The sequence below is a fragment of the Apteryx rowi genome, unplaced genomic scaffold (genome assembly GCF_003343035.1).
Source record: "Apteryx rowi isolate R43461 unplaced genomic scaffold, aptRow1 scaffold_366, whole genome shotgun sequence".
Taxonomy (NCBI): Eukaryota; Metazoa; Chordata; class Aves; order Apterygiformes; family Apterygidae; genus Apteryx; species Apteryx rowi.
Window position 1 is genome coordinate 13353 of NW_020450152.1, and position 15826 is coordinate 29178.

General features: G+C 39.8%; 1 protein-coding gene across 2 annotated transcripts in view; it reads left to right on the forward strand.

Moving 5' to 3' along the window:
- The first annotated feature begins 1549 nt into the window (after positions 1-1549).
- The window catches only part of JARID2 (jumonji and AT-rich interaction domain containing 2), a 69750-nt gene continuing 55473 nt past the window's right edge, over positions 1550-15826 (forward strand). For both annotated transcript variants that reach the window (XM_026073321.1, XM_026073322.1), the window contains exon 1: positions 1550-1763. In XM_026073321.1, coding sequence (XP_025929106.1) covers positions 1571-1763 — 193 coding nt within the window. In that variant the 5' untranslated portion in view covers positions 1550-1570. The remainder of the gene's footprint in view (positions 1764-15826) is intronic.

Consider the following 15826-nt stretch of genomic DNA (forward strand, 5'->3'; position numbering starts at 1 on the left):
TAAACAACATAACATACTAGCCACTAAGGAAATGGAAATAAATAGACAATAGGAAAGGCTTTGAGGAATGCAGTAGGGTTCCTTTGATCAGCAGGAAGTTCCTTATGGACAATTTATGTGGAGGGTGAAAAATTACTGAAGGCTACTTTCATGCTCTGTTGTCATTAGGGGACATGTATGCACACATACAAACACTGCTGGGATTTTAAACATTTTTTTCTATTTTAGCCACAAAATTGAGGAAGTTTAAAATATAGTAACAAACTTCTCATACCCAGATGTTTAAATTAAATATCTGTGAAGAAAAAGGGTTTACCAATTACTTGTTTCATCCACATTTAATGAATGATAACTGTGCTTTCATTAAGTCATAACAGTAAATTTTGCAGTGGAATGATAAGACCTAGCTTTTCCTTTAGTGTTACTTGATACGTCTTGCAGTTTTAGATTATGTAAATACTCTGCTATTAGGGAAGAAAATGATATAAAATTGCATCCTTCCTCAGTGAGGTTTAAAGTTCTTTCAGTATCTTCTTTTCATTGTGAAGCTGTAATAAAGACCGCAATTAGAGTCCCAGTTGTTTAAGTGAGAAATTAGCATGTTCTTAAATGCTGTGCCGAGTCGGGTTCCCAGTGAGCCCTCCTTTGGGTATCTGTGCTGCCCCAAAGCTTATTCCCTACTACTGAATTGTATTCTAGATGTATTAAAGAAAATCATTTTCATTGCCACCTAGTAGTTAATCAGAGTCTTCAGATAGGCTTGAAATCATTTGCAGTCCGATTGCTGAAGCCGCTTGCTTCTGTTCATTTCTCATAACCATACATGATCATACTCTAAAATTTACCAAAGAGTTTCAGTCCTTTGCCCAGTAAAAGGACTGAAACAGAGACAAATTCACTCTGTCCTTACCTGTTCTTCACTATTACAAATTTGGCACAAGTATTTATTAACGCCTTGCTCACTGTCTTCCAAGCTGTCACCAGGGGAATGAAGATCAAATGGCTTTTGCCTGATATGTTTCCTGTCAAAAAATACCTTTCCCTAAAGGTTTTGCTTTGTTTTTGCAGATCTGGGCACAACTGTAGATACAGTATATACTAATATCTTGCAATTTCTAAGTTAAACTTCAGGATTTTGAGCAATCTGACTAGGATTCTAGCAGATTGGAATAAATTGAAAACCTTAATGGGACTAAAAATACTAATTTGTGAATTAATTGTGATAAAACACAAGAAGCAAAGAAAACTAACACTTCAAAAAAGAAACTTTTGTGATGCAAAATACAGATTTAATTGCAAATAAGTAAATTGCAAACTATAATTGTATGATGTGTAAGAAAATACTTGAAAGACATGAAATAGTAGTTACAAATTTTTTAGTCAAGATGTCCCCTTCCTGTTTTTCTAAATTGTTGCAGAAGATACTGGAGGTAAGGCAAATAAAATACTGTCTTCACGATAGACCCAATTCTGAAGAACATCGGTGGGAGATGGATTCCGATCTCTCTTTTTTCAAACAATGAATTTTTATGTTCTTGAGTCTCTCCTGTAAGTTCTGTCTAACGTGCTTATGATATGCTCTTGTTTCCACAGGCCAAGGCTGCAAGCACAAAGGAAGTTTGCTCAGTCCCAGCCAAACAGTCCCAGCACAACTCCAATAAAGATAGTGGAGCCGTTGTTACCCCCTCCCGCCACTCAAATTTCTGACCTCTCCAAAAGGAAGCCCAAGACAGAAGATTTTCTTACTTTCCTCTGTCTTCGAGGTAGGAATCTTGTAGCAGCCTAGGGGGACAGTCTAATTCAAAGAACAAGCTGCAGTACCACACACTGAGTAACAGCTAGCCAAATGTACTGGTGCTACGCTTGAATATATTGTATGCATTTCAACTCCAGTAATTTGACTGTATCAGCAGCAAGAGCATTGCAGTTCTTGGTTGTAAAGACCATAAAATGAGGCCAATAACAGTGAAAAGGAAATTTCTTCTGTGCTTAGCACTCTGTTATCCTGAATGGGTTTTCATCTAGCTCTCTCTTTGTCCTCCTGTCCTCCTTCATTTTGTCTGACTATAAACTGAAGATGTGCTTAACTCTCCTGAGTACTTGTTTCTGCAAGAGGAAAAATCTGGTTGGAAATTCCCTTTTTCTACCCATTCACTGTCCTTTGTTGCTCATTCTGAGTGACACTTTTCCTATGATATYTGGGGAAGGGGTTGCCATTGTTCTTTGTGTTTACCGCCCAAAAAGGTGAATTGTTCCTATGGTAATAATTAAAACATTTTAGCTGTTCCACTGCGTAACCCTAGTGAAGATAAGGTATCTGAAGTTGTACCATGAGATACCTGACTTATCCTGCTTTCTCACAGTAAAGTAGCAGGTGCCTGAGCCTGGCTAGAGTTGTATAGTGGGGTCACTTCGGACCTTCATTTCAGACTTAAGGACCTTAGTGTGAAATATAGTTAACTGTCTTGATTAAGCGAAAGGAGGAGACCTTACCTGAGTGTCATACTTACACTTTGGTCATTTTTTCTCGGGACTTTTCAAGTCCCTGTGCCCCAAGTCACGTCCCGAAGATATTGTTTTTCAGTTTAATCTCCTGACTGTAATTTGGTAACGTTCTCATGGTGACTTTCTCTTTCAGCAAGTGCCCCTACATCCTTTGTAGCTAGTCACTGCTCCATGCTTGGTGTGCTGGAGTGATGGCTCTTGCTGTTCTTTTCTTTCCATTTCCTGCTGAAAAGGGTATGCATTCATTACAGATAGGGCTCATTTGCAAAAATCTTGCCTAGTTGGTTGAATCCTTTGAAGCTTGTTGCTTCCACTTGTTTTTTTTTCAGCTACCCTTTCCAGTTCTGAGCTATATCTTGCATCTGTTAATAGCACTGGTCAGCACCACCCATAGCTTCCTGCTGAGGCTTTCTCACCTTAATGCAGCGTGGTTTGTTGTTTTCTTTTCTGCGAGATATTAGGCAAGTGATAGCTTTTGACTGGCAGCTAATTTATCTGTCTCAATTCTGATCCAATATGAAGCCTCCCTCATGCTGGGACTTATGGCAAAGTGGGTGGGTGGAGGGGATGGAGGGGGATTGTTTGCTAGCTTTTGTGCTTATTTAAAGGACTGTGAGGAGTAGAATCCACTGGAGTTTAAAGTGACATCACAGTCCTCAGAAATTTGGTCTGTGGAAATGTATTTCTAATTTAGTCTGCTATGAGGTTGATCAGTCTTTTGGCAACATGTCACTGCTGTGATCTGGGCCAACTGCCACAGTTGCTTGTGGGGAAAATTCAGATTGTGTGTGTGTGAGCACACATAGCTGCATTCGCACACTTGTTTCTACTGCTTGCTAACTAAGCATGTGTTATTTATAGCTTTGAAGGCCCTTGCACCTAAAGAAAGGCAACCTGAATGGAGATATGACTGATCTCCATTTTTATTTCCTACCATTTCTTAGCATTCTGCTTTAACAATGCAAATGTGAAGTGTGGGTACTTTTGTCCTATTCCAGCACTTCATTCAGAAGCATTTTTTCAAATCAATGACTATTTAGCTCTTGCATCTGTAATTTTTTTCTTTGTTATTCTTCTGTAGAATAATTGATGTTTAGTACTGTCAATTAAAAACTTGCAATTCACTCCTAATTTCTTCAGTATGCAGGAGTATACAAGCCTTTAAGACAAGATGTGTAGCCAGACAGCAAGTTCCCCGTTACAATTAAATTAAAAATCATGAGGGAAAATCTACACTAAGAATGCCACACATGGCGTGCTCTTGGTGTGGTTAAACAGGACTAAAAAAAGCAGAAAGAGGAACCTGTCAGCCCTCTGTTTCAATACCTCCACAAGTTATTGCTCCATCACCCCTGTATAAAGCCTGAGAAGAACTAGTAAAGGCAGGAGGAGAAAATCTTTTTGGAAATGTGCTATCTAGATGCACTTCTGTGGAGGAGCAGGAGGCTGGTTGTGACTTGAAACTTGGAGGGAGAGGGTGTGGGGTTGCTGAGATCGGTGTTATCACCATTCTGGCTTCTATTTCTGAATTGCTGTGCTTTTAAGGAGGTCCTGGCTGCCTTAAATTGTGCTGTAGCCCTTTCAGTCCCTCGGGCAGTCTAGCTCCAGGTTGTGGTCCCTTTTCATGTGCCCTTTGGAATAAAGCACATGGAAGCTGTTTCTTAATATGTTTTCAGGCTGTTCATGTTACAGCCCACAGATATATCTAGCTCTGGGAAGGTCCAACATGTGGCCTCCAGTGCACTGGCAAACTTATTTCGGTGCTGCTCTTCAGGTGGTACCCAGTGAGCTTGTAGAGAGAAGAGCCAGCAGCTTATTTAAACCCTGTGTAGAGTTGTGATTTTTGGAGGGTGCTTGTTTCATTTTTGAAATGCTAAGGGGTTCATAATTGATTGCATGGTGGGACGGGCCATTGTCCTGACTTCTCTACATCTATATCTGTTCAGCTCTGACAGTTTGCCTTTCAATCTGAAACGCAAAACATAGTCATATGGAAATGTGATACACCACTGGTAGAAACACACATGCAGAATTTAAGTTCAGCTGTTTGAAAATTGTTTAGTAGGAAGTGTAGTAGCAGTATGACTGAGGATGGTAAATCCTTGTGTTTGTGTAGAGTCTCATTTTGTTTCACTGGGACACTCTTAGGTCCCAGTCCTTCACAATACTCTGATGACATAGTTTGTACGTTCATAGTCAAAGACTTGCTTTGGTGAGGGAGTATCCTCTAGGACCATGGGAAAACAGCTTTGTGGTGATATATCTGTTCTCATCCCCACCAAACCCAGCGATGGTGTCAGAAGCACACTGTAAATTTGTGGCTCTGTGTCAGCACTCTCTGTGTCCTGAGAAGGATGTGCCACCTGGTCTTATCATACCACTTTTATACCTGGGATTTTACATGTTGCTGGTGGGCCTCATAGCATTGCTGTACTCTTGTCCAAGGAGCTTGTTTGGATTAAATTGAACAGCTGTGTCTAGTAAAAGACTAGTATTTCATATGGCAGTGGAGGATTGAAGGGATCCTGTTGTGTTTCTTGCTGAAGTTCCTTTTAAAGATCGCGTTGCAAAATATTAAACCTGGATGTTCAAGTGCATGAGGAATTCAGGAGCTTCACGACCCTTCGTGRAAGTGTTAAAGCTCGTGAAAGCACTGACCAAATGATGCTTGATAATGTTCATCTTCCCTGCCAGTAGAACCTAATGAACTATCTCTGCTTTTCTGTGAGGTCATTCTTCCCCTCTAGATTTCCACCAGGAAAAGGTACCCTTGAACTTTGCAAACTTTTGGTGAGTGTCAGAATTTCGTGAAATTATGCTTGTACTTTCATTTTCCGTTTTTAAATATGGAAATTTAAAAATCCTCGTCACAACTCGAAGTACACTCTTATATGGTTTTTGGTGTTTTTTAAAACAGACCTAACTGAATTCTGGGAGCAGTGGAACTTTACTGTCACGCAGCACCATCAGAGAAAGGCACTTTACATTGTAGGTTCCCTATTTAGGTAAAGGAACCCATTTTACCTTGGGTTCTATTGCATGTCGGAGAATCTCATGATCCAACTAACTCTTTCAGCATTCTGTAACTTCAAGACGGGATAATTTAACCAAGATGACCTGCTTGGTTTCATTATCTAGAACATTAGGGGCTTTGGACATATTCTTAGTCAGAATTTGTTTTTCGAAGGCTTCATTTGAGAATGCAGTATAACAGTTACTTCTCAGAAGGTAAGCAGAACAGCATGAAAAAGCTCTAACAGCTGATGAACACCCTGAAATACATCTAGCTCTGACCAAACTTGGCAAAGCTCTCTTTCCTTCTATAATTTTAAGGGTGTTTTTTTTTAAGTTGTGACCTAGAATTTTCACCACAAGAAGAAACGGAATAGTGCAGATATCTCTAAAGTGTTTGACTGCAGTGTTCTTATCTTTAAATAGCTTCTTTGAAGGAGCCTGTATGCCCTTTGCCAGAGGCATAATTAGTATCTTTCAGCAACGCGTGTAGATACAAGTGTGTCATCTCTGTGCAGTAGTACAATGGCTTCCACTTTTACTGTATTTTCTGCCTCTGATCAAATTCTTAATAGCTTCTGTTACAGTGCATTTAAGTTGTCTTTTTTCTCCACAGTTATTTACAGTTTAAAGTGTTGCAAGTGGAATAATACAAGCTAAAGGGGGAAAGTGAGTCCGTTTCCCTGTGAGAAATGGGTTCTTGACAAAAGGTGGTAAAAGATAGGTTACGATCAAGAGCCAACATTTTAAAAAAGTTGTCCCGTGATCAATTTTCTAATTAAGCTGAACCTCTGGGAGTTGCATTCTAGTGAATTTCAGGAATTCCTAAATAAAGATGGTTTCATTAAGGTCCCCAAAACAGCATTTTCAGACTCTTCTAGCAACTCTTCTGCAAAACTCTTAACCATTGGTTTTCTTTGAATATTGCAATGTTTTAACAATACAATAATTTATTGCAGTCATGCAAAACCAAAATAGAAAATCTCACTATAGCACATTTATCCAAACTTCATTAGCTTCCCAAATCTGAACAACCCTGTCCTCTCACGGTTATTTCTTCAATAGGCTTTTAAAAACATCTTATTTGGTGGTAGGCTCAGGGGCCTTCTCTCCCAGGCTTCTAGTATCCTAATAGGATGTATTGCTTGTGTTTGTCAGCCTCTGGGGCTTTTAAGTACCTTTTCAGAATGAGACTGGGGGATGTGTGGATGTAAGGCAAGTATTAGTGTGTCAGGCCTGCCTGTGTGCTCAGGCAGTCGGAAAAGGACAGTCAGAAAAGGTGTCTTCGAAACATGGCCTTGGTGTCACTTGCAGCTTGTGAAGCCGAATCCCTCAATGGGATGTTTTACCTGGGGCCATTATGTTAATAGATATCTGTAAAGATATTTCATTACAACTGGAAGAGGCTCTCCATAAACAAAAACTTGGGAGCTCCTCATTTTGGGTGTATTAGAAAATGACTGTTAGCTTTTTTTGTATCTACTAAGGGCATGAGATAGCATTTAACTAGGCAGAAGTTACACTTCCCTGGTAATTTAGTGTCAATGTATACACTTGCCTTTGTGAGAGCTGGTGACTACATCAATTGTATTATTGAAGCTTCAGCCTTCCAAGAGAGCGCATTAGAGCCATGTAGACAGGCTCACCAGATAAGAATAAGCACATTAAATCTCACAGCAAGTTGATTAGTGTGGAAGCAAAGCAGTGAAATGTTGACAGTGTCCAAAAATGTAAGGTTTTAAAGGTTTTGCAGTCCTGGTTAGTTTGTAGAATTTCAAAAGAAGATTAAAACATGAAGACTTGTGATATATATATTTTTAATACTGGAGGAAAACTTTTTATAGATTTTGTTTTGTTTTAAATCACTTGGTATATGAGACTGAAATTTTAGGATGGATTGAAAATACAAGAATGAACTTTGGAGTGTACAGTCTTAATTGCACAAACCCTTTGATAGAAATAAGTTTGCATGTAGCAACTGAAATCTCACAATTTTGAAGTTCTTTTTTAAAGAGAGTTTAAAGTCAGGAGTCATATTAAAATATAGGATAAGGGATCCTCTTCCTATGTGGATAATACAACTGTATGTGATATACAGAGCCATTTAGTCCGCCTATGGAACACACAGTGGTTTAGGACAAAAGAGGGATTTAATCTGTGTTGGTAGAGAGAAGTACATATGCAGGATCACAGTAAAAAGCATGCACATGAAGTAGACATAAAGAGCCTGGTGAGAAACACTGTGGCATTATTTCTTTCCCAAGTGATGGGGATGCTGCTGGAGGGCCATCCCTAGACATGCAGCAGAGGTATACATACTTCACATCAATTTGTGCCTACTGAAAAATTTAAGAAGTTAGAAAAGTTGCTGACTGTAAGATAGTGTTCTGTGTGTACTGCAACAGAATCAGAATTTTCCTCTACCCTTCCCATTCTGGGGCCCCTTTCTCATTTTAATGATTCCAATACCTATCCCTGCAAAAAGCCACAGGGTGGAATGAACATGTTGAAACCAGAGACTAATCTTGTGGTTCAATCTCTGTATCTGCCACAGACTCCCTCTGAGTCCCCAGACAAGCTGCTTAGCCTTTTCCATGAAATGAGGATAATATTTAACACCATAATAGGTATTGGCATAGCTGGCTTTTGATTATGGATAGACTACAGGCATAAAATCTGAGTTCTGTGATCCTAGACCTGGGATGGGCATTTTCACTTTAAAACTTTAATGACAGAGTTGAACAGGCATAGCTGGTGCTAGAATTTGATAAGTATCAGCACTATAAGTTTTAGGCAGTGTAATAAGGTATACAGCCCCCATTCCTGTGCTGCTATGCACTGTGCTTGGGTTAGCACCTGTGGGTCCTACGTGCCAGCCTTTGGTTGCATTAGGTTCTCCTGCTAAGCAGCAGAAGCAGTCTCTGACTGTGAACAGAGAGCACATAATATAAAAAGCAATATGCACCTAGGCTTATTCCATAAAACTTGTAAGAAAAATCTGGGTACTAGTCTTTCTTTTTAAAATGCTGTATGTGATTTTGGTCGCTGCTTCCTTTTGCAGTAGTTTCCCTAATCTTAGGATAGGAAGTACCACTTGTCCTGCGCATATGGACAGACACTGTGTTGTGTAACTACTCGAGGTCTGCATGGACTTTGAGCACTGTATATTAGATGCGGAGGAGTGGAAACAGCAATGAGGGCGCATGGATGAGAAGGCAGGATGGAAGAGAAGGGCAAGAGACACTTGATGTCGATGAAACTAATCATGGACCCTGATGGCAGCGCAGTCTAGTGAGATGGGGCAATTGAAAGGAAAGATACCTTGTTTTTCATCTGGACAAAGAAGAAAAAAGAACAAATAAGATAGAAATGACAAATAAAATAAAATGGTAGCTCTGTTAGTAAGTTGAATGTGGAAGGAAAGAAGAAGGGAGAGATTTAAAAAATAAAAGCTGGGGATAAAGCAAGAAGGTTCTTGTTAGAGCAACTGAAATTCTACAAGACGCTTTACTGGGGGGCATGGGACATCCTGAGTGCAGCAGTGCAACTTCCATCAACCCATCTCAAGTGACCCTGAGATTAAACTAGACCCTTCTCAACAAGCTCCCCATCTTTACAATCTCCAGCGACTGAATGGGTGCACACATGCACTTGTACATGCAGGCATGTTTAGAAATGGCTTGGAGAAAACAAGATGACCTTCACCAGAAGACCATCAGATTTGTTGTACTTCGAACCAAAAGGGAAGGTGATTTTGTTCTTTAAGGTGTTTTTAACAGCAGTGCCCACAGTTTATAGCCAGGTGGGCTATGTAACATATTCTAGCAAAGGCAATCCCTCCTCTTCCATCCAACCCAAAATGTGCATGCGTGGTTCTGTAATCTGTGAACATAAAATAGGTTCAGTGCTCCCTGAAAGGTTTATTTTATGCTGATATACTGGTCTGCCACTAAGTTACCCTTGTCCTGTCGGGCACTTCCCTTTCATGTCACTAGAGATGTTTGCATCATGTGAGAGGCAGGCCTGTTCTCTAACCTTTTGCTCCTGTACTAGGATCTCTGTATAGACAAGTATTCCTACTGTTCTCACCTGCTGCTGGAGCTGGAATAATAGTTGCATTGGTGGAAAGTTCTAGTCATGAGGAAAAGGCTGCTGCTCAGAAAAGCAGAACAGGGTTCTTCATAATCAAGAAAAAGCAAGGCAAGTACTAGCTTCGTTTTTAGTTTTGCAGGCAACTCTGTAATTACCTGCAACCCATAAAAGCACACATTTTTTGTCAGTTTAGGACAAAAATTTTTGTAAAATTGCCCTGGGAAAGGGGGCAAATATGTGTCATTGTGCCTTAAACAGGTCTGAAATGGAACAGACTAGTGATGGGGCTAAAGAACTCTTCAATATAAAAAATAGCCTGGTAGGACATGGGGAGTGACAGAGAAGTGATTTTGGATTTACAAACTTCTCTTGTTCGTGGTGGAGAGGAACAGGGGTTAAAGTCAGGGGTTAGTGTGTTTGGGTTGCTTTTGAGGTTCACCTCCAAATCTAGCCAGATTAGTGGAGGTAAATTGCTTTGAGATTGTCAGATATGAATTGTGGATGTGAAAGATACTCCAGTTGTTTTTCAGTATTCAGTAGGCTGTTACTCTGTGTGTGTTTTGTTAACTTTGAAAAGTGAACCTTTTTTCCCCCCTGAAGATTCATACATCCCTTTCTTATTTCACTTCCCTAAAAGATGAACAGTTTGCTTGTGCTTTTTGGTTCTAACTTGACTATTTTACTTTAAAGAATGGACCAAGAGGAAAATGGGTTTTATGTCTTTACACTAGCCATAACACTAAGCATCTTGTGATCTCTGCAATGACGGAGTGTGGTTAGTTTGAACGTTAGTTTGTTTATAAGCTCTGTTTTGTCTCTGTGCTTTGGATGGCCTTTTCCTGCGTCTTGTTCAGGCACCAGGGAACACCCACTGGGACTGTTCCTGCAGGTGGAGTTAAATCAGTAAGATACAATTGCTCTTTACTATAGAGTTTATGTAGTTCATTCTCTTTTAGCCTCGCTCTGTAAAATGGCTATAAAGCATGGGCATAAATTACATTTATTCACACTTCAGGGACTTTACACTGTCCTGCCAAAACATCATAAGTAGGCTATATAATAAATGAGAATCAGGCCCTAAATTTTCAGCAATGAGATGCCAGTACATCAGAAGCATTTGGGAGGCAAGATTTTCCACCTGCATGCAGCCCCGAAATGGGGCCCTATGTCAGAGGAAAAGCCAGACCTCTGGAAACAGCTAGTTGTGGAGCTTGGCATGCCACATGTTTATTGGGGCAGGCTTAAGTCCCACATACCTTGACCTGCCTTGTGCTTAAATCATTCTGATGTCTTAAATTGTTTTAAGATTTTTCCAAAGCACATCTGGGTTATGTTTAATTGTTAGAAGGAAAAAGAGAGGAGTTAAAGGGGGAGTCGGTGTAAATAATTCATGGAGAAGAATCCTCCAATTTTATAGAAACCACAGCCCAAATTACAGAGAAGGCTGTTGGATTGAGATGATTTTTGTTGTGGTTGTAACATACCACAGTTTGAATCCTGTCCAGATGAAAACATTTGGTTTGTACTTCAGTAAATATTGCAGAAATACTGCCAGCTAATTCTGAAGAGTAATGAAATAGTGCTTTTGGCAAAATACATACACTTTCCATACTTCTGATTCCACTCCTCAGATCCAAATTCAGAGTTTTTAAAATATGTTTACCTAGTCTAAGACAAAAGTCTAAGACAATTTAATGAGAAACAAAACATACTGTAATTTGGGAGGAAAAATTGCACATTTGTCAAATAAAAAAAAAGTTTAATAACCTCATTAGTCAAATAAAATGGCTGGAAAAAGTATAGTTTATTCTATTAATCAGGCACTTGCTGCTGGGTTCAATGCATCTTTGCACACAGGTTGGGTAAACATCAGCCTTAGTGCCCATGGTTAGTGACAAGCCTGAATTTTGCACATGCAAAGGGTGTAACATCTTTCTGAGAGGATTGCTGAAAGAACACCATGACTTTGAAAAACATGTTTCACTTTGTAATTACTGTTATGTAGGTAATGCATCAAACTATTATAACAGAGGATGTTAAATACATTTGTCATCCTTTCGTGTGCATTAGGCTACACTCTGTGTCTAGTCGGGGTAATTGTTTCTCCTGTACAGTTACGGGTTTTTTTGTGTTGCTCTCTCACACAGTAGTAGAGAAGACAAAAATACCTGAGAGAAGATTTCAATTATGGAACTGCAGATACTGATTGAAACAGTTGCCAAAAATACTCAAATACTCGTTTGTCAAAGAACTGAGTATCTTCCTTTTTTTTGGGGGGGGGGTAGTAATTGCTAGCTCATTGTAAACATGATGAGTGAATTAAAGAAAAAAAAGACTATTAATGACTTTCTGAAAATTTCTCCTGTGCAGTGATACCTGATCATATGAGAGCTAGCTTCTTCTCTGATATCGGTGAGGAGTGGATACTTACTGTTTCATTAGCTGTTGGAGCTTTTTGCACAGCTTACAATCCCCTAGTTGATTGTGGCAATTTGTTAAGGCTTTTAAAACTGCATCAAGAGGGTGAGCTTTGGTGATTTGGCCTTGCTGTGGTGATTCGGAGGAGAAGGAGAGGAGTTGGCAATTCCCTCCAAGCTGCTGGTTGGCCTTGGCTGTAGTTTTTCTGCTCTTGACTGTGAGTTAACAGTGACTTGTTAACTGCTAAAAGGTGGGCAGCAAGGGTTCAGATCAGGCACCAGGTGGACAGAACTATCAGATATTTCCATTAAAGCAGGTTAATGGAAGATGTCCTTCCTACTTCCCCGTGTTTGTTACTATATAACATTGGTGATTCTTTCAGCATCTTCCTGTTCCTGTTGTTGTGCAGCCTGGGTCCATCTGCTAATTGCCCTCGCTCTGCTCCCCTCTTCATCCCACCTCATTGCCTCTTTGCCCCGCTGGTACCTGCCCTCTGTTCTGGCCTAATTCTTCTGCCATGGCTTCTCCTTCCTGCCTGTCGCGTTGTGAGTGCCTCTTCCAGTTCTTCAGTGATGGCACGTGCTTTTGTGCAAATGTTGATGCAGAACAAATCAGCTGTCTTAAAAAGAAAAAGAAATGCAGTTGGTACAGTGTGCCTAGACATCATCGAGGCAGACTCTTGAAATTTACAGCTCCAACAGGAGATTGGAAACATACTGTGTTTCATGTTTGGTTTAATAACATAAAGTGATATATTAAGCTACACATTCAATAAGAAAAAGTGTGCATAGAAATTTTCCAAATCTTAACTTGAGAGCTTGTAACATTACATTACGGTTACAGCATTTATTAATGGACTTTAATTTCCGTAGTCTGGGATTTTAATCTCAGTCAGTTCCCTGATCCAATTTGCCACATGGCCCCACAAAAAATTATACTGCCCCAGTCAAGGTGGTGGCACAAGAATAAGAACAAGAGGCCAGGTGGGGGGGATATGCTGTAGACCATATATGATGCCAAAAAAAATGTCCACACAGCCACAGACAGTCTAGATGGTTCCCTTTGTGAAAGACTTTCCAAATAATTGGTAGGAAGTCAAATTTTATTTTCTAGCTTACCATCAGATTTGTCCTCCACCCTCACTGCGGAGCAAGCTGGTTTTCCAGGCAGCACCTGTTGATTGGGTGTGAAACAGGACTGCTTTCTCACTGTCAAGGACTGCTCACACGCTTTCCCCACGGCTCTGAACTGCACTTCTCCTTTTCTCCTCTTTCATCAGCTGAATTCTCATGGTAGCAGGTGCCTGCGCAACTTGGAGGCTCCATGGTATAGAAGGAGACGTGTAAAATTCAATACAGCCGCAAGCTCTCGTAACACTTTTGCAGATTTTCTGCTGGTTTCCTGGGGATGGAAAGCAAAGGAGGAGAGAATTATATACCTAGAGTGTTGAGACCTGACGTGCTGCCTCCTGGGTACAGATGTTGCCCTCTATCCAGAGCATTGGATCTCTTATTTTTTGTTGTTTGTCATTAAATAAATTCTAATGTTGCTCTTAAAATTGCCCTGGGTAGTCTTTGAGAATCACATCTTGGTGCTGGGGAGGAAAAGAGGAAGAGGAGGGATGATTGTTCATCTTTACTCTTGCTGTCTGGCTGGTAAAAGGTGTGTAAGAATGAACTAGCATAGCTGACTCGTGTTTCTATGGATGAGTGTGTCCTGGCAAAGACAAGAATACTTACTTCAAATATTAGAATGTGCAGAGTAGTGTATAGTCAATTAAAAAATATCAAGCAAGCACCTATAACTTTATGATCTGTGAATGTGTGTCTATGTACACATCTGGTGAACCTGCAGTTTTCCTTATTCACAGAATCATTCTCATGCCATTTTGGAGGATTTTTTATCTTCTTGCTGTCATATATCATTTTCATGATAAATATCTGTTATACACAATGAAACTTGAGAGCAACAACTCCCAGCAAAGTCTGTGTCTCTTAGGAGAAACACCATGTTCTTAACTTGAGATGAAGACAGGCAAGATTTATGAGGAAAACTATATTTTATGAGACCAATTGATATAGTTGGAAGAAACAAATCCAGTTCTTGAGTGCTCATTCTTTTCCAGATCTCCAATGGTCTTAAATGTTCATGCCTACAACCACACTACTCTGTATTGTTTATATAAATTAGCAGCTTTGAGGAAAAAATTGGTCTCCTGCAGAGGTAGGCTTTGGCTTCATGTTTCCATCCCTGTGCGGTCTCAGAGACTATGCAGGATGGTTAGGACAGGAATCCTGTTAAAAAAGGTGAACGATCACCCAGCTTCATTCTTACAGTGAAACTTTACTCGTATGAGTTTTATTAGTTCTTCATTCATTAGACGTCTGAGTTTTATTTCAACAAGGGGAGGTTTTGGTTTTTTTGGGGGGGGCGGTTCTTGTCTTTGCTTGGGGTAAACCACCAGTGCGCGTCAGCTGCTCAGGCTTGCACACCTTAGGTGTTATCTAGTCAACGTAATTGTTGTGCTTTCAGCTTGAGCGAAACTGGAGTGTACTCACAGGCTTGCATTTCCTTAAGTTTGCCCGTAAAAGAAATTTGCATTATCTTGAGTACCACGAGCAGCCTACTTGAAGGTTTTAAACTAGTGTTTTCTTAGCGTTTTGAACATGGTTAGCTACATTGAGTTAAAGTGGAAGTGGTATCAAATAATATTTGAGGCTATTCAGGAGCTGAAAACTTAATTTAAAAGACAGTGATAAAAAGAGTTGCAATATAAAAAGCAAGCAAGAAAACTCAGAACTTTTAGATTTGTTTCGGTGTCTCACATCCATAATATTGTTTAAATAAAATAAAAATGCCTGAGTCTAGCCTTTTTTTTTTCTTTCTATTTTGCAAGCCATCTTTAATAAAAGTGTAGAGAAGGCTGGAGAGAGGAAGGGGAGATGGCAGGAGACTCAAAGTGAATGCCAACTTTTCTCTGAGGCCTCATATTGCGGAGTGCTTAGATTAGTAAAGTGAGGACCAGCAGGACTGTCCTGTATTATTGGACGTTGCTAGTCTAATTTCTCTGGAAACGTTCTCTCCAAGCAGCCCCAGCTGTCTGAGGAATGCAGTTTAGCCATTGTTGTTCATAGATCTCAATTGGAAAGGATTAAAAAACGTCATTCCAACACAAGATTTATGCACCGGGGTTACAACGATAGAATACCAGGAGTTAGGTATTTCGTATCTGTTCTCCCAGTTGGGTTAAACCTTCCTTCCTTTTTAAGTGATTCACGTAGTACTACATTTTATTCTCCATTTAAAAAAAGAAAAAGAAAATAAAAAAAATTGTAATTGTGATGATAACGTTTGTGTTGCAGATTATTTTTCACTGGTTGCAGTTGAAAGGCAGCTGACCAAAAAGCTCGAAGATGTGAAGGCCTAGGAAAACAAGGCTTAATGAACAGACACTATATCTGGTCTCCCATTTTAGTGCCTCAGAATGATAGTATTTCTGACAGTATTTATTTCTCTAGTTATAATAGAGTGATTTCAGTCTGTGTTTGAGTCTAATTTGGGGGGTTCCTAACACATCCATTCCATCCCTGATACTGTCCTGAGGGGAAAACATCTTTCACACGTTTTTGCAAAGTGATCTAAGCTCATTCCATTTTATTCATACAATTTCTTATTACTTCCTTGCATTCTAATTTTTACTTACTATTCTCTCCCACCCTATCATTTTTTAAATATTATCTCCAGATTAGTGCATGCCTGTTTGTGATTCTGTTATTCAAATTTTATCTGGCTTCCTGAA